Source organism: Oryza brachyantha, chromosome 12, assembly GCF_000231095.2.
Source record: "Oryza brachyantha chromosome 12, ObraRS2, whole genome shotgun sequence".
In the NCBI taxonomy this organism is placed as follows: Eukaryota; Viridiplantae; Streptophyta; class Magnoliopsida; order Poales; family Poaceae; genus Oryza; species Oryza brachyantha.
In genome coordinates, this window is record NC_023174.2 from 1462271 (window position 1) to 1485757 (window position 23487).

General features: G+C 42.5%; 3 protein-coding genes and 1 pseudogene across 3 annotated transcripts; 3 read left to right on the forward strand and 1 right to left on the reverse strand.

Moving 5' to 3' along the window:
• The first annotated feature begins 2531 nt into the window (after nt 1-2531).
• Nucleotides 2532-3776, forward strand: LOC102717483 (annotated as a pseudogene).
• A 99-nt stretch (nt 3777-3875) lies between these two features.
• LOC102722347 (50S ribosomal protein L24-like) lies at nt 3876-7564 on the reverse strand. The gene is made up of 7 exons (XM_040529233.1): nt 7361-7564; nt 6979-7077; nt 6226-6401; nt 6038-6133; nt 5059-5162; nt 4811-4947; nt 3876-4190 (listed from the first exon to the last, which is right to left on the reverse strand). Exons 3-7 carry the CDS (start codon nt 6283-6285, stop codon nt 4108-4110), a joined length of 480 nt encoding a protein of 159 aa, XP_040385167.1. The 5' UTR covers nt 6286-6401; nt 6979-7077; nt 7361-7564; the 3' UTR covers nt 3876-4107.
• Nucleotides 7565-15886: 8322 nt separating this feature from the next.
• LOC102722628 (probable sugar phosphate/phosphate translocator At4g32390) lies at nt 15887-17032 on the forward strand. The gene has a single exon (XM_015842719.2). It carries the CDS (start codon nt 15887-15889, stop codon nt 17030-17032), a length of 1146 nt encoding a protein of 381 aa, XP_015698205.2.
• Nucleotides 17033-17388: 356 nt separating this feature from the next.
• Nucleotides 17389-21907, forward strand: LOC102717758 (heterogeneous nuclear ribonucleoprotein Q-like). Its single transcript, XM_040529423.1, has 9 exons — nt 17389-17711; nt 18651-19118; nt 19202-19312; nt 20059-20199; nt 20277-20447; nt 20567-20771; nt 20858-21030; nt 21133-21215; nt 21353-21907. Exons 2-9 carry the CDS (start codon nt 18678-18680, stop codon nt 21537-21539), a joined length of 1512 nt encoding a protein of 503 aa, XP_040385357.1. The 5' UTR covers nt 17389-17711; nt 18651-18677; the 3' UTR covers nt 21540-21907.
• The last annotated feature ends 1580 nt before the right edge of the window (nt 21908-23487 follow it).

The window sequence follows — 23487 nt, forward strand, 5'->3', positions numbered from 1 at the left end:
ATTCCTACTAACCGTAACCTGAAAAAAAGACACATAGAGACGACACAATTTCTATCGAAGTAATGCAATAAGCTTGATATATTCATAGGGCTGTCTGGTCCTGGCCATATTACCATATATGAAATGTCGTATGCTAATTGACGTTAGTGGTAGCTCTAAATTGATTAGTGATTGGGTAGGGTTTATATGGCTACTTATCGTGAACTGGTGACATGAGATTAGATTTATGAGGAGAGAGATAAAATCAGTTTCATATAAATGAGAAACCGATTGAAACTAGCATTGAAGCGCAAACAGTTTTATTTCAGCTTCTCCTCGCCCAATTCATATGGTAATTAAATACAAATTTGCCTAAGAAAAAAGAAAGAAACTGCCCGTTGGAAGGGGTGGTTTCCTTTATAGCGTTTGAGTCAATGTGGCATCTTGAAAACAATAAAATAAAACTTGCCACTATGAATAGCCTAAAGCGGCATTGGTATATTTTGCTGATATAGAAAAGAGACAGAAAACGAAGAATGGAGCAAGGATATTTGAGTATTGGCGGAACAACGTTGTATGCTCATAACAGGGGAAATATTTTTTAGCCGTGTACTTCCATGCTATCTAAATAGTAATAAAAAATATAAAAAAATTACAAGATATATTTATATAAGTTATATCACTTCACAAATATGTAAGTTTAAATTTAACTTCTACAAGTCGTAGAAAAAAACTGAAACTAAGTATACGTATATTCATAATTATTTTTGTTGTTTTTGCTACAACTTGTAGAAGTTGAATTTAAACTTGCTGGAATGATATAACTCATATTGAACAATTTTTTATATTTTTTATAACTATTTAGATTATATACAAGCAACGGGTGTATATACACCCTTGTGCTACAAAACTGCCTTGACAGAGTGCTATTATAAGGTCCCGTTTAGTTCTCAAAAACAACTTTTGTAAAAACATCGTATCGAATCTTTCAACATCTAAATAAAGCATTAAATATACATGAACATTAAAACTAATTACACAGTTCTGGGGGAAATCGTGAGACGAATCTTTTGAGTCTAATTAGAACGCGATTAGTCATAAGTGCTACAGTAACCAGCATGTGCTAATAACGGATTAATTAGACTCGAAAGATTCGTCTCGCAGTTTGTAGGCGGAATCTGAATTTTTTTAATTAGACATCGTTTAATACGTTAAATATATGTCCAAAGATTTGATGTGATGATTTTGCAAAATTTTTTTGCAAACAAGGCCAAAGTTTCACATTCATTGCACGCGTCTGACGCCTCTGCTCTATCGATTCTTTTTTGCAGAGATATGTATAGATCATATAACATAAAAATATGACCCCCTGTATTAGTTGTCTTCAATCTTGTCTTTTTCTATGTTAGTTCTCTTTAATTTTTGGACTTAATTTCAGCACGTCTCTCACCAGTTCAGATCGATGGATAATAACGACTCAGGTTCAGTTTTGATTTGAATAAATTAAAAACTAATGCACCGGACTGCAACTGCACGTACTAATTAAGTTCCGAAAGTTGACTTAAGCACCTAAGTAGCAATTAATTAGCGGGTAATGCCTAAGTTTTTCCATGGGATTTGGATTTACATGTAACAAAACTCATGCTTCGATTCTATCCCATTATTTAATCATGGGCTTTGTGCACTGGCATGTTAGATGATTAAGGTCCTTTGATTCGAAGGAAATTTATAAAAATTTTAGAGCATTTTATTTCTATAGGAATTTTTCCTACAAAGCTCTTTGGTCAACGAGTGCTGAATTAATACTTTCACGATGCTAATATGCAATCACATATTATATGGACATTACTTTACATTTTACAATCTAGCTAGAAGTATTAAATATAGACTATTAATAAAACTCACCTCATATTATGAACTATTTCGTGAGACGAATCTATTGAGCCTAATTAGTCCATGATTAGTGAATATGATGCTACAGTAAATATTTGCTAATCAAGGCTTAATTAGGCTTAAAAATTTGTCTAATGAAATAGCCTTTATTTAAGCAATTAATTTTGTTATCAGTCTATATTTAATACTCTTAATTAACGTTCAAACATCCGATGTAACAAGGGACTACAAATCCCTAAATCCAAACATCCACTTTATATTCCCTCCGAGTTTTTTTTATACAATGCCATGTTTAATGATTCGTCTTACTAAAAAACATAATTATTAATTATTTTGTTATAATTTAATTTATTATTATAGAACTTTAATATGACTTATAGTTTTGCATATTTGAATAAAATTTTTAAATAAGGCGAACGATCAAACTTAGATCCAAAATTCAACGTAGAAAATTAAGAAAGTATACGTTATTAAGCTTTATTAAAGCTAGACCGAGACGAAACGACTCATCAAGACTCAAGAAAAATTAAGACTCAAACATATCACCGACGACGTCAGGCTAGCGCGTCCACAACTACTGGTGCTGCACTGCTGCGTCTATAAGATGCACGTTGATCAGCTAGCTTTGTTAATTTCACAGCTTCACTGGTTTACCTACCTGCAATAGCTTAGCTGCCATGGCGACATTGCCACAGATGGCCGCCACCAAGGAGCAGCAAGAGGCAGCTAACCCGGCCAGGGTGCTGGTCGAGTCCGTCACGAACTGGATCCGCGTCTACTCCGACGGCTCCGTCGACCGGCTGTGCCCGCCGGAGGCCGCCCCTTTCATGGAAATCATCCCGCCGTATGAGGAGCCACGTGACGGGGTCACCGTCCAAGACGTCGCCACGGACCATGGCGTCGACGTCCGCCTCTACCTCACGGCGCCGGAGGAGGAGCCTAGGACGACGTTGGCCCGACGCCGTCGCGGCCCTGTTCTACTTCACTTCCACGGCGGCGCCTTCTGCGTCTCCCACGCAGCGTGGTCGCTCTACCATCACTTCTACGCCCGCCTTGCCGTGGAGCTCGACGTCGCGGGCATCGTCTCCGTCGTCCTCCCGCTCACGCCGGAGCACCGCCTCCCCGCCGCCATCGACGCCGGCCAAGCCGCCCTGCTCTGGCTGCGTGACGTCGCGTCTGGCGGTAGCTCCAATGTTGCGCTCGACTCTGCGGTGGAACGTCTTCGCAGCGCCGCCGACTTCTCCCGCGCGTTCCTCATCGGCGACAGCGCGGGCGGCGTCCTCGTGCACAACGTGGCGGCACGCGCCGGCGAGGCTGGGGCGGAGCCCCTCGACACGTTACTCCTCGCTGGCGGGGTCCTCCTCCACCCGGGGGCCAGGGTTCATCGGGCCGGAGAAGAGCCGGTCGGAGCTGGAGAACCCGCCTACCCCGCTCATGACGCAGGAGACGGTGGACAAGTTCGTGATGCTCGAGCTGCCGGTAGGAATCACCAGCAGGGACCACCCGTACACGTCTCCGGCGGTCGCAGCAAGGGCGGCGGAGGGCGCGCGGCTGCCACCGATGCTGCTGATGGTCGCGGAGGAGGACATGCTCCGTGATCCGCGGGTGGAGTACGGAGAGGCCATGGCGCGCGCGGGGAAGACGGTGGATACGGTGGTCAGCCGCGACCGCGCGCGGGATCGGACACGTATTCTACCTCAACTGGTTCGCGGTGGAGTCCGACCCTGTCGCGGCGGCGCGGGCACGGGAGCTCGTCGACGCCGTCAAGAGCTTCGTCGATAGCCACTGATTTGCTGCTGTGTTTTTTTTACCCGGTTCCAAGTCTTTATCGGTGTCGATCTGCTTGTACGTCTGAGTTTGATTACCTACATCGCAATGTCGCTGCATTTAAACAAGTTTCCGGCGCAACGAATACGCGCCTTCGTCTCTCCCGCGGATCAGAAGGTACACGTACGCGCAGCACATTGAACCGCAGCAATTGAATAAGTTGGTTTCAGAATATGTATCTATGAAGAAATAATGGTTTGAACCTTTCCCAAATGTGCAGTCATTTCCAGTAGGATAAAAGTTCTCACCAAAACAGGAGGCTACAATTGCAGTTACAGGATTATTTCGAAAGCAGACTGGTACAGATGCAGAGTTGGTAATAGAGACTTACTGCTATCTTAACTAGCAAAAGTGGTCACATAAACACATACACTGAACTCTCCCTCCGTAGAAAACCCGTTGCTAACTTTATAGATCAGGCATTCCAATTCCAGCCTTAGCATCATAGGTTTTCTCCAGCACAAGGTCAATTGGTGTATCCTTCGGGCCAGCTACATGAATAAAACAAAATTGTGAAGATTAGTTTCGTCAGATATCAAATATACAGCATATGCAGGGCAATATATTGATAGGAATAGAATGCATTTGCTCAAATGTCAGTGGAACCGCAATTTTCTCATAGAAAAATACATAGGCCGAGTTCAGCTAGGGAGGTATCTCGTTTTCCGCGCTCACGTTTCCCAAACTGCTAAACGGGGTATTTTTTACAAAAAATTTCTATAGGAAAGTTGTTTTAAAAAATCATATTAATCTATTTTATATTTTTTAATAATTAATAATTAATTAATTATGTACTAATCTATTGTTACGTTTTCCACACCGGGATAAGTTAACTTATCCGGGTTGAAACGAACGCGGCCATAGTTATGTAACAAACATATTTAATATTTTGACACCAAGTTGTAACACTGCCGTGGACAGATCAGAGTTCTTTCAGATTATACTACTACTAACTACTATTACATTCAATTACACAACAAGTAATTCCTAGTAAAATATTGTAAGAAGAAAAATCTATAGTAGTGACTATGCATGATTTCACAGTACCTGAGGTTATTATAAGCACTTTTGTTAGTATTTATTTAAATGGACAGACACTTAGGAGACATACGTGATGTAGGTCTTGGCTTTCTTCGTTCCTTCAAAATTTCTGGCCTAGGTATCACAGCACCAGATGCATTCATTCCTCTAGCAAATCTGACTTTAGTTCCATCTTCCAAATACTTATATCCAATCTTACATGGTTTCCTGTAGCCAACATTATGTGGATAAATTTACTTTTTTTTCAAGTAAGATGAAGTAGAAATGAAAGACAAAATATTCTATCCAGATATCATGAAAGAAGATTAAGCATCGTACCCAGTGACTGGATCAAGTACTTGAACATTTGAAACATGAAGTGGGGCTTCAATTGAGAAAATCCCACCTGTATGTCCTTCCCCTTGCTTAATATGCTTCTTAACCTGAAACGGCATTAACACGAAATCATTATAAAATTCTTATGTACAAGAGAGAATACTCAGATACATAAGACTAGGAAAAGACTATGTGTTGTTAGTTGTTACTAATTGCAGCTGCCCAGTAGCCAAAAAGAAAAATGTAACATGTAACAGTAACATGAAAAGACTTTACAAGGACAAGGTTTTTACAGTCTCACCATTCTTAATTGGCATCCACTAAAATCAATTCCTCAATATCCATCTGGAAGGAACTAACTCGGTACTAATTTGTTATGGCATAGAAATCTTACATACACACATGATACAAAAGAGCTACAGCATGTAACAGTATGCAGTACATAAAACAAAAGGATCCAGTAGACATCTACAAATTCTGATCATTTCATGCCTACTCGTACATGCCAAACTGCTTTACGGCTACCATTTTTTTTTTAAAAAAAAATCACACATAGCTAAATTGTTGAGTATATCACCACCAAGCACTCCTAGATATGACGACATGCAAAAGGTACCCAATTTCTCCGGGTACAAACTATCTTCATGTCTATGCTGTCCTTATACAACAATGGGTGTATACTCCGAGGAATATTATTATGTTATGTGTATTTACAATTTCTAATTCTGACAAACATAACTCTAATGGAAAATTAGTTGAGTATACATTTGTTACAGCAGTTTGCAGCTCCTAAGACTAATATGAACTCTGGAAAAGGGGAAAATACGCATCAGTTCGCATCAGGCTAAATAATAAGTGAAATTTTTCTAGGATAGTTAAATCGATAGCACAAAACTACCAAATCATTCCACCAATCAACCCAAAACCGACGTAGGGTTTGATAATAACTGGAGGAGAGTGCATCAGTATAGCAATACATTACCAAATTCTTTCCTTCGACGATGACACGGTTCTGCGACCGGATGACCCGCTTGATGAGCCCGCTCTCGCCCTTATCCTTGCCTCTTATGATCATCACCTGGAAGTAAACAGAGAGAAATTGGAGATTTTGCGAGAACAAGTAGGGGACGAGGAGGAGAGCTGGGGGGGGGGGGGGGGGAAGAGATTCACGTTGTCACCGCGGAGGATCTTCCAGTGGCTGATGAGCTTCTCCGCAGCCTTCCACCCCATCCTTCCGCTGCTAGATCCCTCCTCTCTTCCAGCAACTTCAGGGCTCGGATGCGGCGGAGATGGGGGTGGCGGCGGCGGCGAGGGAGGCGGCGCACGGTGCTCCCGCACGGACGAGGCTGGTGCAGTGCCAGATCAAAGTGGGCCGAGAAGAATACTACGGTATTTTTAAATGGGCCGTTATTCCTCAAGAAAAACTCTACGGAGTACTAGTTTTGGGCCAAGTGGGCTTATGGGCCTTGTATGCTTGGGAACCAGTCATCTCTTGTAAGGGTTTATTTGGTTCAAATGAATTTCAAATGAATTTTGCAGAAACTGAAACCTCGGAATTTTTTCCTGTAATACCATTCGTTTCACAGGAATGGATCCTAGCCAATTTCCCAGAATTCTTAGCATGAGGTGAGACCTCATGGAAAATTTCCTTTAGATTAGAGTGAGGGGCGGGCACAGGATTTTAATATTGGGTATTCGAAATATAAGGATGTAAAATAAACGTATACCCGAAATCGCAATAATTGGCTAAACTTTTTTATTTGTACTACCAATTTTATGAGTTTTTCAAAAATTAACTTGGAATTAATAAGCAAAGCTGCACGAGGCCTTAACCCTTCTCTTTAGTAATCTTCAACCTTTTGTCACTACCTAAACTAAATGTCACAATGAGGCAGGGATCCTACAAATGGATGAAATACATACATTCTTTCTTCTTTCCGGAAGTCTTGACAGCTGCTGCACGTTGTTCTGCTACTTTCTTCTCCTCTTCAGTCTCCTATCTTCTTCATCAGCTGCTGGTGCCTGAAATTAAATCTTATACTTAGCACTTTCGATATAGCAATAATTAAACATTTTTAAATGTGACCTTGATATATAGGAACTAACAAGCGAACCATGTCATACAAAATTCGGTACAAATGTTATTTCAACCATGCAGGCATCAATCATCAAACATAAGTTTCAGATTGAGGCATTAACATTTGCCACTTAACAACCAACTACAAAACCATGATTTTCTGAAAAAAACAAGTAGCAGCATTTAACCTTTTGGCCAGCAGTTGGAGCCACAGAGCACGCTAATTACCGTGTTAGATTGTGCATTGCAGATTTGCAGTGGCGATGGGAGAGCTCCTGCGGCCCTGCGCTGCAGCCTCGCGGCTCTCGCCGCCGCCGCCTCGCCTCGCCTCGCCCCTCGGATGGAAGCCGACCTCGGCGGCTGAGGCTCTCCCGCTCGGACGCGCGGCGCGCCGGCGCGGCGTCCCACTCGGCCGCTCCTCGCCTCCGCGCGCAGCCGCGCCCGCCGCCGCCTGCCTCCCTGCACGCTCCACCGCCCCCGCCTGTCCGCCCGTCCGTAGCCGCCGCCCCCTGCCCCAATCAGCCAATCCCCAACCAACAGCCAGCCGGCCGAGCCCCAAGCCTCTCATTAGGGTTAGCATTATTGGGCCGTGGGCCTCAGTTAGTTGGTATCAGATGGGCCAAATTAAGAAAAATAGCCCAATAAACCTATTTCTTTTTGTCTGTTGGTGCTAAAATGTGTTTTCTTTTTGTTTTGTTCAATACATATAGGTATACATGGTATATATAATATAGGTACTTTTTTAAAAAATATTGAGTATATATCTAAATACCCATGAATTACAGCTAAGGCCGCAGAGCAGCTGCCACAGCCTCAGCCCGGGCTTGGGCTTTCGAGGCGAGCGATGTCGTTCCCATCCACGCGAGGGCGAGGCAGGTACGGGGCAAGCGGCGGGTGCGAGGCAGCGGGGGAGCCGCGGCGGCAAGGGTCAACAGCTAGGGCGAGCGGCGGCGGCGGCAATGAGGGGGGCAGGGCTGGCGGCAAACGGCGGGGGCAAGCGGGGCATGTGGTATGAAGCAACTGGAGCGAGCGTGGTGGGTGTGAGATGCGGGCATGTTTTTTTTTCACTTAAATTTTTTTTGCATGCGTGGTTTTTTTTATTTTTTTCCAGCGATGTGTGAAAGAAGGTAATTAACTTTTAAATCTTCATTTGATTATTTATATTATTTAATTTTTTTAAAATATGTTAAATTGTAAGTGTCTTTAGTAATAAATTAAATCACCATAAAAAATTAATAACGATGTATTTTTAAAATAAGATGAATAGTTAACCGTAATCCAAAAGTCCATAGTAAATGTTTTCAAATGAAAAAAATAGAGAGAGTTATTTATGGGATTCGTTAAAATAACACTTTATCTCGTAGGGCAGCATATTCAATAAAAGCTTGATCTTAAGGTTATCATGGGTATGCGAAACATCAAAATGGCTTCTACCAGGTATGTCAAAACATCAAAGTGGCAAGGAAATATGAGTTATAAAAAAATATTTAAAACATATGTTAAATTAGCGAAACCCTACCAAAATAGGTTATAAAAAAGTATGTAAACAACGGTCACACAATCTGTTTGACGTGACAATCTTGCCACACCAGTCAGTGTTTTACCACGTCAATATTGGTGGCGTGACAAAAAGGTTCATACGGTAGAAATATTTTCCTCCGAGGTTTAGTAATAGAAAATTTTTCTTTTTTGCCGCCTATGGTTTTATGAAATTACTCAATTGTTTTCAATCTAGAAATTGCAATGGTAAATCCGTGAGTCCGGTAGGATCTGTTCTTTTCCTTGCTAAAGATAAAAGATTAAGATAAAAGATTATCTAATTTGTATGGAGCTATTTAATAGTGTAAATGATAGAATTAACTACTATAATATTAAATGTAGAAACATTTTATAAAAATATATTGCCTAGAAGTTCAAAAAATTTACCAAATGCTGAGAATACTTAGAGAAAAAGAACACAGATGTAACGTGACAAGCCGAGAAGAGAGAACCATAATAAACGGATAGTTTCTTTGTCATGTCTATCAAACTTCGTTAAGATGGACAACGTCTCCAAACTTATCTAGGATCCAATGGCCAGTGGTGCTAGAAAAGTGGAATATATAGATCGAAGTGTTGAGGATTCTCCTGCGAACTAAGCTAGTTAGATCGGCATGCCTGCAGAGTTCCTCAATGCTTGTGCCATGCGTAACCACAATCACTCTCTCCCCTGCCATACGCGGAAATTTTAGTTTGGATATGTCTCATGGGCAACTGCTTGAATGACTATTAATAAAACTCATTCATAATCTTGGACTAATTCGCATGACGAATCTAATGAGCATAATTAATCCATGATTAACCTATGTGATGTTACAGTAAATATTTGTTAGCTATGGATTAGTTAGGATTAAAAAATTTGTTTCACAGATTAGCTGTTATTTATAAAATTAGTTTTTTTACTAGTCTATATTTAATACTTCAAATTAGTATCTAAACATGACATGACAACCCCATGATCTTTGAAGAAATAATGGTCTGAACCTTTCGCAAATGTGAAGTCATTTCCAGTAGGATAAAAGTTCTCACCAAAACGAGAGGCTACCATTACCGTTACAGGATTATTTCGAAAGCAGACTGGTACAGATGCAGAGTTGGTAATGGAGATTTACTGCTATCTTAACTAGCAAAAGTGGTCACATAAACACATACACTGATACTCTGATCAGCATATTAAATTCGAAATATCCTAAATAACTAACCATATTCAATGTGATGACCGTATTAGCTTAATGTAATTGTGTTAATAAAACAAATTCCTTGATCGAAATAATTTATGTCAAATGCCTTCCTAAAATAGATTGGTTGTGACAAAAAAAAGAAGAAAGAAGCAGCACAATTAATTGGACAATGCAAGCAGGATTAGGATAAGGAAGAGGTGGAAATGGAATAATAGGGCGTCATGTCCATTGGGTAGCTGCCGAGCACCCGGAGGAACCGAGGAAGGAGGTGAACTCCTGGATAATATGATCGCCTCGCCGGTCGCTGGAAATATAAGTATATAACCATACTCGCCTGCTCGCTGGAAGCCTGGAAGGTCGCCTCGCCGTCCCCGTCTCGCCTCGCTGTCCCTGTCTCGCCTACTACAACCATGCCAAGCTGCAGGGGCTCAAGGCCAAGGAGGCCTAGAGGAGGGCGCGTCAATGGCCGCAGCGAAGGGCGGTGACGCAGAAGCCGGGGCGCACCTGCTACCGGAGAAAGACGGTGGTGATCAGAAGAACTGATCAAAGTCACCAACAGACATAGTACATTACTGAAAGTTTCTGAATCAACGGGCACCTTTTTTTTTCATCTTTAGGGTGCCTGAAAATGTGGTTTAATTGATTCACGGTCAACTTCAAACGGCTTATTTGTGCTTGTAACCATTCATGATTTAGATAATAGAAATGATCGGTGATTTGAAATATGCATGCTATGTTGTTATTTTAAATATTCAGACATCGTATAAAAACTCCTTGCTTCTGGGCACTTCTAACATCAACTGCATTTGCAATTTCGTTTGATTCTAGTTAATCGTAGCATTTGTCTATTGATTGTTCAACATTATATATGTAGCAAAGTATATTCATTGGCTTGAAGAACCATTTCTATGCATGAATGATTTAGGCTCCTTTCCATCAGAACAAGACAAGTCACTTTGGTGCATGATGCAATAATGCAGAGAGCTTCAAGCTTCCTAATCGATCGGCTGATAACTTTAGGTTTACTCAAAGTGCAACAAGAAAAGCCCCCAAAACAACCAAGTGCAGCAAAGGAAAAGACAGTGTTGTTATGAGTCACTGTGAGTGACTAGTAGGTTTGGGTTGTTAAAAAAAATTGCTAACTCCCTACTAGTACAACTGTACAACTGCCACTATTTAGGAGAATGCTCCTAAACCCTACTTATGCGCTAGTCACTAGAAAATTTGTTTAGGTTCACTCAAAACTAAGAAGAAGAATCAAATACATGAAAGTTCTGTCCAAATCATAATTATTGATGTTTTGGACGGCGTCACGGTCTCCAAATCATATCTTTTACCATGATTTTCTATGATTTGTATGAAACACTATCTTAAGACTAATCTATACATCATTCTACAGTGATTTCATACTAAATATCTTGAAAGTTATTAGTTGAACTAGAGGGAGTAATTGATCCCATCATTTCAGTTGTGTTAACATAACACTAGTATATTCATTCACCGTGATTTGTCTTTCATTTCACAGCACGTAGGAGGCCCGTCAAGGCCAATTATTTTTTATATATGGGCCGTCATGGTGCAAAGGACTAGGTGACATTTTCTGGAGGGGGCTGGATTGGAATTCTTTTTTATTTGCTTTATTAAAAAAATTTAAAATAGATTTTTGTTTTAAAAAATAGCAAATCTACCCCGAATGCCTGGCTAGTAGGCGTAAAATATATAATGGCAATTAGATAGACGTGGTATCCTACGTGCCAAATGACGAGAGTAGTGGAACCGTGGGAGGGACGGTTGTTGATGGAGAAATGGATGTAACTTTTTTTATATATGTCCGTGAATGAAAATTTTCTCCGATTATGAGTCCATATGAAAAAACTATTGCAGTTTTCATCAAGAGCATTTAAGTTATGTTTTTTTAGTCTCTCGAGTGATCTTGCAGACCTCGGGCTCAAAACACTCTCCTATTGGACCGGAAGGGGTCGCCTACAAAATAGCCAACCCCACAACTCCCTCTTACCTAGCTTAGTGCATTTGCATACGCCTCCCTTCCGTAAATATACCACCCTTCGTCTAAAGGCTATCACCCTTACTCTAGCAGGTATTTGTCACGTTGGATTTTATGCCCAACTAATAGATATTTTATATTTTACGCCCACTAGCGAGATGTGGGGGGTTATATTTGCTATTTTTTAAAAAAACTACTTTTTGATTTTTTTTTTATAAAATAAATATAAAAGTAAAACATGTGGCTGGAACATGGGTTGACCAGTACTCTTGGTCAAGCTTTGAACAAATCGAGGGGCCGGACCAGTAAATTGTACTCACGATATAACAACTTGGCAGCTAGATTCGATCTAGTATAGGAACTTGATAACTGAACATCCAAGTTAACAACTTGGCAAATCGATGTGCTCTAGAAAAAGAATTTGATAATTTTATTATTTTTTTTGGTGCAACATTTTAACTAGTTATGTGCTATTTTGGTCAACGAGTGCTGAATTAATACTTTCACGAGGCTAATATGCAATCGCATATTATATGGACGTTACTTTACATTTTATAATCTTGTATTTAATCTATAAGAACTATGTTGGTAGTTGAATTTTTTTTTCTTCCACCTTCAACATTTTCTACATATAAATTTTAATTGACTTACAATTGCTAGAATAAAAATTATGCTTATGCAAAAGTGTACAGGTACATTGAGACAGTAAATTACACCCATATGTCAAGTTATTGTGCTAGCACATTCACTTTCTAGGTTCTCGTACTACATTGCACAGTGTACCACAAATACAAATTCTTATAAAATACTATAGAAGTTCATATGATTAAATGTGCTTAACGTAACTATGGACATGATTTTGGGAAATCTTATTACCACAATTCTCGAGTTACATGACACAAGTATTAATACACGTGGTTTTATAATAATAGTCAAACCTCATATTATACATCTCACACTTTATATTCTATATATTTATACTATAATTTTTAATTTTTTGGTGTGATAGCTATGTCTAAAATGGTTAATTTTGATTCTGATAAAAAAAATAGTAGTAGTTTAAACTTAGTATATAAGTAAAAAAAGACTAATAAATAACTAAGAATTAGAAAAAGAAGCCTATTTATGCCTAAGGAAAAGAAAAATGAAAACATTGTGCCTCAAGTACTCGGCGTCAACATATTTACTATTATACCACTGCCAGTAGTATTCAACATAATGTCACTTGTATCATGTGGCTTGCTAAAATACTATTATAATCACAGTAAACTCTAGGGATGGCAATTTCACCTGTGGGTTTGGGTCCTCGGCGGGTACCCGCCCCTATGGGTATGGGGACGGGTATGAATTTTGACCCGCGGGTGACCGGGTCCGAGGCCCCGCATATGGGCGGGTGAGGGGACGGTGATGAAGTCCTACCCGCGGGTACCTGAGGGGGTATATTAGACTACCCCTTAAATTGCAGCCCATAAAATATGTAAAAGCCCAATACTAAGCTCATATATATAAAGAAACCCTATATTGTCTCTCTCTTTCTTTTGTTTCCTCCTCAGTCTTCACACAGACAGGTAGCTGGGCGGGCAGTGGGGCGGCGGCACTGTGGCGCGGTGGCAAGGCGGCGGCCGGCGAACTCCGTCTAGATCCTGGTCCCTCTCCCTCCCCTGCTCCAGCCGGTGGCGCACGCAGTGGGGGAGGCGGCGGGACGGCTGGGTTGTGGGGCACCGAGCAAGCACAGGACGACGGGGTGCCGAGCCGGTGAGCAGGCGCAGGGCGGCGCCGAGCCGGCGTAGGGCCGCGGGGCGGGGCATAGGTCAGCGAGCCGGCGGTGGGTGAGCGAGTCACCCGGTCGGGTTGCGGGTACCCGGTCAGGTCGGGTACGAGGATGGTATTCTACCTATTTCTCCAATTGGGTCCGGGTTCGAGTATACTATTCAGGTGGCAGGTTCGGGTCTGTTCCTGTCCAACCCGTCCTCGACCCGCCCCGTTGCCATCCCTGCTGAACTCTCTATTTTATTTTCCATCGCGATAACTTCAACATAACCGCGATAACTTCAACATAATGTCACTTGCAACCTATAGCTTGCTAAAATACTATTATAATCACACTGAACTCTGTATTTTGCCATTGCGATAACTGTGACAACTTTAGTTAACTATAAGTACGTTTAAATTTTCCAGCCATCAGAAGACCAAAATGCCCCTAGCTTTTCCTAATTTTCATCGTTAGCAGAATAGCAGATCAATTTCCTCCCACTATCGTTCTTTTTTCTCGGTCTTCTCTCTTACTCTCTCCCGTACCGGCGGGAGGCAGCACCTCGCCACAGGCCACAGCAGCAAGGACGGTAAAAATCAATTCCTCAATATCCATCTGGAAGCAACTAATTCGGTACAAATTTGTTATGGCATACAAATCATACATACACACACGATACAAAAGAGATACAACATGTACCAGTATGCAGTACATAAAACAAAAGGATCCAGTAGACATCTACATATTTTGATTATTTCATGCCTACTCGTACATGCCAAACTGTTTTACGGCTACTATTTTCTTCTAATCACGCATACCTAAATTGTTGAGTATATCACCACCCAACACTCATAGATATGACGAAATGCAAAAGGTACCTAGTTTCTCCGGGTACAAACTATCTTCGTATCTATGCTATCCTTATACAACAATAGGTGTATGCTCGGAGGAATAATATTATGTTATGAGTATTTACAATTTCTAGTTCACACGAGCATCACTCTAATGGAAAATTAGTTGAGCTTACATTTGTTACAGCAGTTTGCAGCTCCTAATACTAATATGAACTCTGAAAAAGAAGAAAATATGCATCAGTTCGCATTAGGCTAAATAATATGTAAAAGTTTTCTAGGACAGTCAAATCGATAGCACAAAAGTACGAAATTATTAGACCAATCAACCCAAAACCGACGTAGGGTTCGATAATAACTCGACTAGGGTGCATCAGTATAGTCTATAGCAATACATTACCAGATTCTTTCCCTCAACAATGACACGGTTCTGTGACCGGATGACCCACTTGATGACCCCGCTCTCGCCCTTATCCTTGCCTCTTATGATCATCACCTGGAAGCAAACAGAGAGAAGTTGGAGATTTTACGAGAACAAGTAGGGAAAAGCTGGGGAAAAGAGATTCACGTTGTCACCGCGGAGGATCTTCTAGTGGCTAATGAGCTTCTCCGCAGCCTTCCACCCCATCCTTCCCTTGCCAGATCCCTCCTCTCTTCCAGCAACTTCAGGGCTCGGATGCGGCGGAGATGGGGTGGCGGCGGCGGCGGCGACAAGGGAGGGGGCGCTCGACGCTCCCGCAGTGACGAGGCTGGTGCAGAGCTAGATCAAAGTGGGCCGAGAAGAATGCTATGGTATTTTTAAATGGTCGTTATGCCTTAAGAAATACTGTACTACGGAGTACTAGTTTGAACCAAGTGGGCTTATGGGCCTTGTATGTTTGGACTCTTCTAAATTGGAAGAGGAAAAAAAAACATTTTCTGAAAGGTATTCTCGATACATGTTGAATTATCTCAGATCATGGAATTCTTATTAAATTGTCTTGTGTTTGTCAACTTTTCTCTGGATTTGAAATGGTCGGCTTCATCGTCAGCTCTGCAGCTATTGATATGCTTCTGGCCAGCGTACCACACGTTCTTAACAATGTTACGGAAATTCTGTTTCTAGTTAATCAAATTCTTAATCCTCGGATCCCATGCATCAGTTGACCAACAGAGCAAAATGAGTAATAGTATCAACTGAGCAATTGCTAGTGCAGACTGTACAGTTCAGCAACTGATTGATAGATCGAGAGCTGAACCACACCACACGTAAAGCGTCCATGACGATGGACAGACGCACGTCACGGCAACAACCAAGAACTTTATTAGTACTGGTACCCACCAACTGCTCGACGCCTTTCCTCTACGCGCGCGCGCCCACCACCGCCGGAGTCACACACCTCGCAAAGCCGCGCGTATCAAAGCTTCCGCTCCTGCCTCGTCCAAATGGGCGGCACCGGCGACGATGGCGACAAGCTCCCCGTCAGCAATGGCAAGGGCACCGCTACAGCCATGGAGGTTGTGTCGTCGTCGTCCCCGGCGCCGGCGCCGTCGGTTCTCAAGTCGGTGCTGCTCTCCTACGCGTACGTGAGCGTGTGGATCACACTGAGCTTCTCGGTGATCGTGTACAACAAGTACATCCTCGACCCCAAGATGTACAACTGGCCCTTCCCCGTCTCCCTCACCATGATCCACATGGCCTTCTGCGCCTCCCTCGCCGTCGTGCTCGTCCGCGTCTTCCGCGTCGTCGCCGTGCCGGCGTCGCCGCCCATGACGCCCAGCCTCTACGCCGCCTCCGTCGTGCCCATCGGCGCGCTGTACGCGCTCTCGCTCTGGTTCTCCAACTCCGCCTACATCTACCTCTCCGTCTCCTTCATCCAGATGCTCAAGGCGCTCATGCCCGTCGCTGTCTACTCCCTCGCCGTCGCCTTCCGCACCGACTCCTTCCGCCGCGCCTCCATGCTCAACATGCTCGGCATATCCGCGGGCGTCGCCGTCGCCGCCTACGGCGAGGCGCGGTTCGACGCGTTCGGCGTCCTACTGCAGCTCGCCGCCGTCGCCGCCGAGGCCACGCGGCTCGTGCTCATCCAGATACTGCTCACCTCCAAGGGCATGTCGCTGAACCCCATCACCTCGCTCTACTACATCGCGCCGTGCTGCCTGGTGTTCCTGACCGTGCCATGGTACTTCGTTGAGCTGCCGAGGCTGCGCGCCGCCGCGGGCGCCGTCCGGCCCGATGTGTTCGTGTTCGGGACGAACTCGCTGTGCGCGTTCGCGCTCAACCTGGCGGTGTTCCTGCTGGTGGGGAAGACGTCGGCGCTGACCATGAACGTGGCCGGCGTCGTGAAGGACTGGCTGCTCATTGCCTTCTCCTGGACGGTGATCAAGGACAGCGTCACGCCCGTCAACCTAGTCGGCTATGGCATTGCCTTCCTCGGCGTCGCCTACTACAACCATGCCAAGCTACAGGGGCTCAAGGCCAAGGAGGTCGAGAGGAGGGCCGCGTCAATGGCCGCAGCGAAGGGTGGTGACGCGGAAGCCGGGGCGCGCCTGCTACCGGAGAAAGACGACGGTGATGATCAGAAGAACTGATCAAATCAAAGTCACCAACAGACATAGTACATTACTGAAAGTTTCTGAATGTATTTACCCATTGCTACACTTACCGAGGGCAGGAATGGGGTAAATTTAAAATGAACCGGTCCGCCGTTTGCGACGTCCGCGTTCCATCCTCTCAGAGAGTGGCAGGAGAGGTTAGTTCTATGGATTTTAAATACAAAATTAAACTTGTAATTTATTTAATAAATAAAATTCAAAAATTCTTTTCTAGATGAGGCTGAAACGTGGGCGGACAGTAATTGTCTCTAATCTTTAAATTTTCCAAAAGAAGAGGACGGCGATGGGATGGAAAAATTTGCAGTCCAGACCCATGAGGCCATGATTTGTTTCATGCTTGATGAAAAGTGCAATTTCCTCCCACTATCGTTCTTTTCTCAGTCCTCTCTCTCCCGTACCGGCAGGGAGGCAGCGCCTCGCCACACCACAGCACCAAGGTGGCGGTCGGCCGGCCGGCCGGCCGGTGAGCTCCCCTCTCCGCGCCCTCCCTTGCGGTTGCGGCTGCCCCGGACGGGCTCCTCGCGGCTTGTTGGGAGTGGTAGTTTAATAGCAGATTCCTCCTGTCTCGTTTCCCGTCTCTCCTCCTCCCGGCTTCGCCCGCCGCCTGCGCCGATCTCCCGCGAGCCAGGGGCCCTGTCGTCCTGCATCCTCACCGGTGAGCATCCATCCATCCGTTACGCAGCCACATCCTTTTTTCCCCTCTCTTTTCTGGAATTTCATCATAAACCCTAGATAAATTCTCTTCTGGATCGGGCTTAATTTGCATTAATAGCATTAAGGAAAACTAATAACAGTTCTTTTTTTGTTCCCAAGAAGTTTAGGGGTTCAACTGAATCCCCATGCCCCACGTTATGTTCGCGCCTGCTTCATCTATCTAGTTTGTTTGTTGAGGCCCTTGGTCCATTAGCCTGAGACCCTTAAATTGGATTTATGTTAGTGTATGAGAAGTGTAATGTGCTGGATGGTGCCGGTGATTTATGTTTCTTGATGAAAAATGGAGCTGGCCAGCGTGTTACCCTCTGTATTTAAGATCCTGAAAATTAAGCATTGATATATTTCACATGCTAGATTCAAGTTAATTGCTTGCAGTATGAAAATTATCCCGTCTGGCATTTTTGTCCATTCTTATCGGTCAGACTATCAACTGCTATCATGTTCATCGATCAGAATTAGATTTTACTCTACGATAGCATACTATACATTGTATTATATTTCTCATCGTGCTTTTATTTCTGTGTTTTTTTTCCTTTTTCTTTCCCATCCATTTCATGGAATATTGGCATCGTTCTATTGCACATCATCAGCTTATTGATTGTACTTCACATTGCATCATCTTTGCTTCCCCTCTTATGCATCTGTCCATGCTTATCGGGGATTGTATCTTGAGAACCTCCCCTATAATCCTTGTGACCGTACCGCCGTTTCTTTGTTTGTTCCTTAAAAGATCTCTTTCTATCCAGTTGGATACCATGGCTGCATCCTGTTTGGGATTGTTGCATAACAACTGCTCTAGTTTTTTCGGTTGTTTTTCTTCCTATCCTTGTATCATCACTTTGCTCTCCCAATATTGTTGGCTCCTGTGCTCTTTCCAAAGTTGCCTTGGAACTTTGAGCTTTTCAAGATGCCAAGGAGGACAGAAAATGCTGCTTCTGCCAATTCAGTTGAACCAACCAAACCAGAAGAATGCTTGGAGTTTGATGAGGAGGAGGAGGTAGAAGAGGAGGAAATTGAATATGAAGAAATTGAGGAGGAGGTAGAGGAAGAGGAGGGGGAGGAGGAGGAGGAGGAGGAGGAGGATGAAGATGAAGATGTTGTGGAGGAAGTTGAGGAGGAAGAAGAGGAATCTGATGAAACTGAAGTTTCACGTGAAGTTGATGCTAGACATACCAGGGAAAGTAAATTTAAAGGTGTTCACCAGAAGGATGGTATTGAAAAAGAAAAGTACGCTGAGCTTTTAGCTCTTCCTCCGCATGGTTCTGAAGTATATTTTGGGGGCATCTCCAGTGATATATCTTCTGAAGATCTGAAGAAATTATGTGAACCAGTTGGAGAAGTTGTTGAAGTAAGTACTGCCTACATTACTTATTTTATGTTTTCATTCGGCTTGTTCTTTTATGCATTACATATTCTCTCGTTTTGCTGTAGGTGAGAATGATGAAAGGAAAGGACGATAGCAGGGGATATGCTTTTGTTACTTTTAGAACTAAAGATTTGGCATTAGAGGCTGTCCGAGAATTGAACAATGCAAAACTGAAGGTTCGTTTTCTGTTGAACTTGAAAGTTGATTTATGCTGTCTCATATCCAATGTCCATACTCCATACTGTCACTCTGCCAGTGGCATTGAGCACCCTAAGGTTGATAAAGCAACTTTATACATTTCTACTGCACTTTTTTTTGGCAGTTTCCAAATGCGAACTGGCAAAGAACAAATAATGATTTTAGTCAAATATTATCATGCAGTAAGTTTTTCTTATATATTTTATTTAGCCTCATAGAACTGGTATCTGCAGTTAATTTATGTGGATTTTGACATATGGATAGCACATTAGAAGCTTACACAATCTCCCATGTATCTGCTTTGTTCCCTGCTTCACCTTGTTTGAAGGAAGAGAGACACAGAGAGAGAGAGAGAGAGAGAGAGAGAGAGAGAGAGTTGGAACCTTTCCTATTTTTGCAGTGCGATGGCTGGCTGTTCATGATTTAGCTGTACTACCTTTTTCCTCTGAAATCAATATCAGCAATGCAGTCCATCCAATGATAAACCAAATTCTAACTATAGAACTATGACACAATCAAACCCAAATGTACAAAAATGTTGAATTTGTTCATGATTGGGAGTGGTGGTAACTTATGTTTCTACTAATAGTTTTGGAAAACATAGTTTTGCTGCCATGGGCCCATACATGTGGAGTGTATTTCCTAGTTCCCTGTCATAGCTGACAACTGGTCTATCTTGATGTTTTACACCAACTGAATTTTTTCATTATGCTTCTCATTATAGGGAAAGCGTATAAGGGTTTCTTCTTCCCAGGCTAAGAACAAGCTATTCATTGGGAATGTACCCCACAGTTGGACACAGGATGATTTCAGAAAGGCTGTGGAGGAAGTTGGTCCAGGAGTATTAAAAGCTGATCTCATGAAGGTATGGGCAGGGTAGTTCAGCAACTTTATTATGCACCCTTGATCTTCTCTATCCTGAAAGATCCTTTGTATTTGTAGGTCTCAAGTACAAATCGCAATCGGGGTTATGGTTTTGTTGAATACTACAACCATGCATGTGCAGAGTATGCAAGGCAGAAGATGTCTACCCCAACATTCAAACTAGATACAAACGCCCCTACTGTCAGCTGGGCAGATCCTAAGAATAATGATTCAGCCTCTACTTCTCAGGTTCGGCCTCTACTTCTCAGTTTAATTAAAAGGTCAGATGACCAATGTTATTTTATTCTCAGAATTCTTACACCATGATATTTTATATGAACTTGGTTTTTGTGTGTGTGTGATTCTAGGTGAAATCTGTATACGTCAAAAACCTGCCCAAGAATGTTACTCAAGCACAGCTGAAAAATCTGTTTGAGCGCCATGGGGAAATTACAAAAGTTGTTCTTCCTCCTTCAAGAGGAGGTCATGATAATAGGTATGGTTTTGTTCACTTTAAAGATAGGTCCATGGCCATGAGGGCTCTGCAGAACACAGAGAGATATGAGCTTGCTGGTGAGATTTCCTCTTGCCCTGTAATGTCCGACTATGCTTTTCTGGTCTGTTTGGTGCATTGGAGGTCACACATATTTTTCTAACAGGTCAGGTCCTGGATTGCTCACTTGCGAAACCTGCTGCTACTGATAAGAAGGATGAAAGAGTATCACTGCCTAGTTCAAATGGAGCTCCATTGCTCCCTAGTTATCCTCCACTTGGATATGGTATCATGTCGGTACCAAGTGCCTATGGTGTTGCTCCTGCTAGTATTACACAGGTACATGAGTATCATAGAACCCTTTGTCCAATCAACGCATAAATACATGTAGAAAAGTATAATTGATGCCTTTCTAACCATTATATGCTCTGTATTTTGCAGCCCATGCTGTATGCTCCAAGAGCTCCTCCAGGTCCAGCAATGGTTCCAATGATGTTACCGGATGGCCGTCTCGTATATGTTGTGTAAGTGCTACCATCTGTTCTTCACAAAAACTAATAGGAGTACATGTTATCAGCACGAGATGAGATGAGTGGATCGTGTTCAGTTGACATCAGGTCAGTATTTCCATTCTGATGATACCTTTCTTGCTTGTTGGCAGACAACAGCCTGGTGGGCAGCTGCCGCTGTCTTCGCCTCCGCCACAGCAAGCTGGACGTCATGGCGGCAGTGGAGGACGTCACGGCGGTGGCGGTGGCGGCTCCAGCGGTAGCAGGCCAGGTGCAAAGCGGCAGAGAGGAGATGACACCAGCAGTAGCCGCAACAAAGGACGGCGCCGCCCGTACTGATCTGATCACCCTAGATAGCTAGCACTTAGGTCTAGTGTCGTTGCAGAAAGTTACCAGCAAATCTGGTAGAAATAATCTGTACTGTCTATACTCGTCGATTTGTTAGACTAATGCGTCTTTAGAACAGACTTGGAAATAATAATCTATGCTGTCTGTACTCGTCGATTTATTAGAGTGCGTCTTTAGAACAGACTCAGACTGTACACATTGCAGATTGCTGAAGCTGGTGGTGCACACTGGGGCAATAAGCCAGTAGCTGGCCTCTTAAGTATTTGCTACTTGTGATAATTAATCTGTTGTCTGTGACACGGGGATCTGGTGTAGCAATTTGTAAGGGAAAGCTACACAATGATGTACTGTTCCCACATCTTGCACGGCTTAGCCCCTATTTGTCTACCTTCCGTAGCTGAAGCCATCGCTCCACTCGCCTCGACCATCGCACGATCGATCACCCAATCCATGACCGAAGAATATGGGGTGATTATGTAGCTGTTTTATAAAAAAATTAAACGATATATTTATAAATAAAAAATTATATATGTATTTTTAGTAATATAAAAGCTAAGGCCAGAAAATAAACTTCAATGAAAAACTTTAAAATTATCACTAAACTTAAGGTTAAAAATTTAAAATTTAGCTTATAAGTATAAACATAAGTGAAGAGATGGGAGCGCTAGCGTAACGTGCCCTCTTGGTGCTCATTAGAACTTGGCAGTGCTTAGGCTATTTGATTTAGGCTAATGGAATCGAGATTCCACTAATGAGGAATGGTAGGTGAATAAATATTTATATTATTTTTGTAGTTGAGCTATTTGATTTTGTAAATATTACGAAGTTGGTACTTGGTAGACCTAGTACTAGTAGGGTATCTATGTGAAACCAGCAAGGCATCAGCCTAGGATGGTACAAGCGGGGTATCAACCTAGTACTGGTGAACTGCGTCGGTATCAATTGATACCGATTGGATACTAGATCTAATACTAATGTACCAGATAATATTGACTGGGTACTAGATCTCCTCTAGATTCGATACCAATGGAAAATCGGTTGAGATTCCATACAATAACAATCTTAGGCTTTCATGTTTAAGAAGAGATTTGAACGAGCAACCAACTATAGAATTGTAGAGTGACATAAAGAAAATAATCCATCTAAAGAATCAAATAATTTAGAATAAAATATATAAACCACCGAAAGTGCATGTGTCCAATAAAAAATACTTCTTCCGTCTTAGCTATATATGCCCCAAGGTCTTTAAGACAACCTATACGTTAATGCCTCCATCTCATCTCACATGTTCGGTACATGCCAGGGATGTTTGTATGTGTACCGTTTTTACTCGTACGTTCTACTCATACGAATGGTGCACCGTACTATAGCATTCAAGGGCAGCCCTAGGTCTAGGTTTATAACTGTCTAGAAATTACGTGTAATCATCTTACAATTTTTTTTAAAAAGTTAGGAATATGTAAACTTAGTCCTACTCTTGAAATTTTTATAGTCCTACCCTGGCAGTTTCTAATATGTAACACATTACTACAACAGTGACACATAATTTCATGCATGATCTTTTAATATTATCGTCAATTCGATGTCATGAGTTTCACAGCATTTTTCTGGGTATAATTCTAAAGCTAAAGTTGTGTTTTTCTTCGTTGATGAAAGATAAATGATTGTTTAATTTTTTAATAGCTAATTAATGATATAAATGATAGAATTAACCAATGACAATATAATAAATTTTATTTTTTAAAAAATATAGGGTTTAAACATTTGAAAAGCAGGCACGTAAAAACCAAACAGCAAAAAAGAAATATGCATTGATGCAGGCCAAACGAACGCAGCCCATATAGACGGAGAGATCTGGATTGGTGGCCCGAGCAGCCGAGCTGAACACGTGGCCTCATTCTCTCTCTCGAGACGGACGTGTACGTGCCACGACGCCACC

Bases quoted from the DNA above. Each gene is read 5' to 3' on its own strand.
- LOC102722347 (XM_040529233.1), bottom strand. From the start codon at position 6,285: ATGGGGTGGAAGGCTGCGGAGAAGCTCATCAGCCACTGGAAGATCCTC. The intron at 4,948-5,058 runs GTACGATGCTTA...TGTTGGCTACAG, and splicing joins GTACTTGATCCAGTCACTGG to GAAACCATGTAAGATTGGAT. The intron at 4,191-4,810 runs GTATGTCTCCTA...TTATTCATGTAG, and splicing joins AAAGCCAAGACCTACATCAC to CTGGCCCGAAGGATACACCA.
- LOC102717758 (XM_040529423.1), top strand. From the start codon at position 18,678: ATGCCAAGGAGGACAGAAAATGCTGCTTCTGCCAATTCAGTTGAACCA. The intron at 20,772-20,857 runs GTGAGATTTCCT...TTTTTCTAACAG, and splicing joins AGAGAGATATGAGCTTGCTG to GTCAGGTCCTGGATTGCTCA. The intron at 21,031-21,132 runs GTACATGAGTAT...TGTATTTTGCAG, and splicing joins CTCCTGCTAGTATTACACAG to CCCATGCTGTATGCTCCAAG.
- LOC102722628 (XM_015842719.2), top strand. From the start codon at position 15,887: ATGGGCGGCACCGGCGACGATGGCGACAAGCTCCCCGTCAGCAATGGC.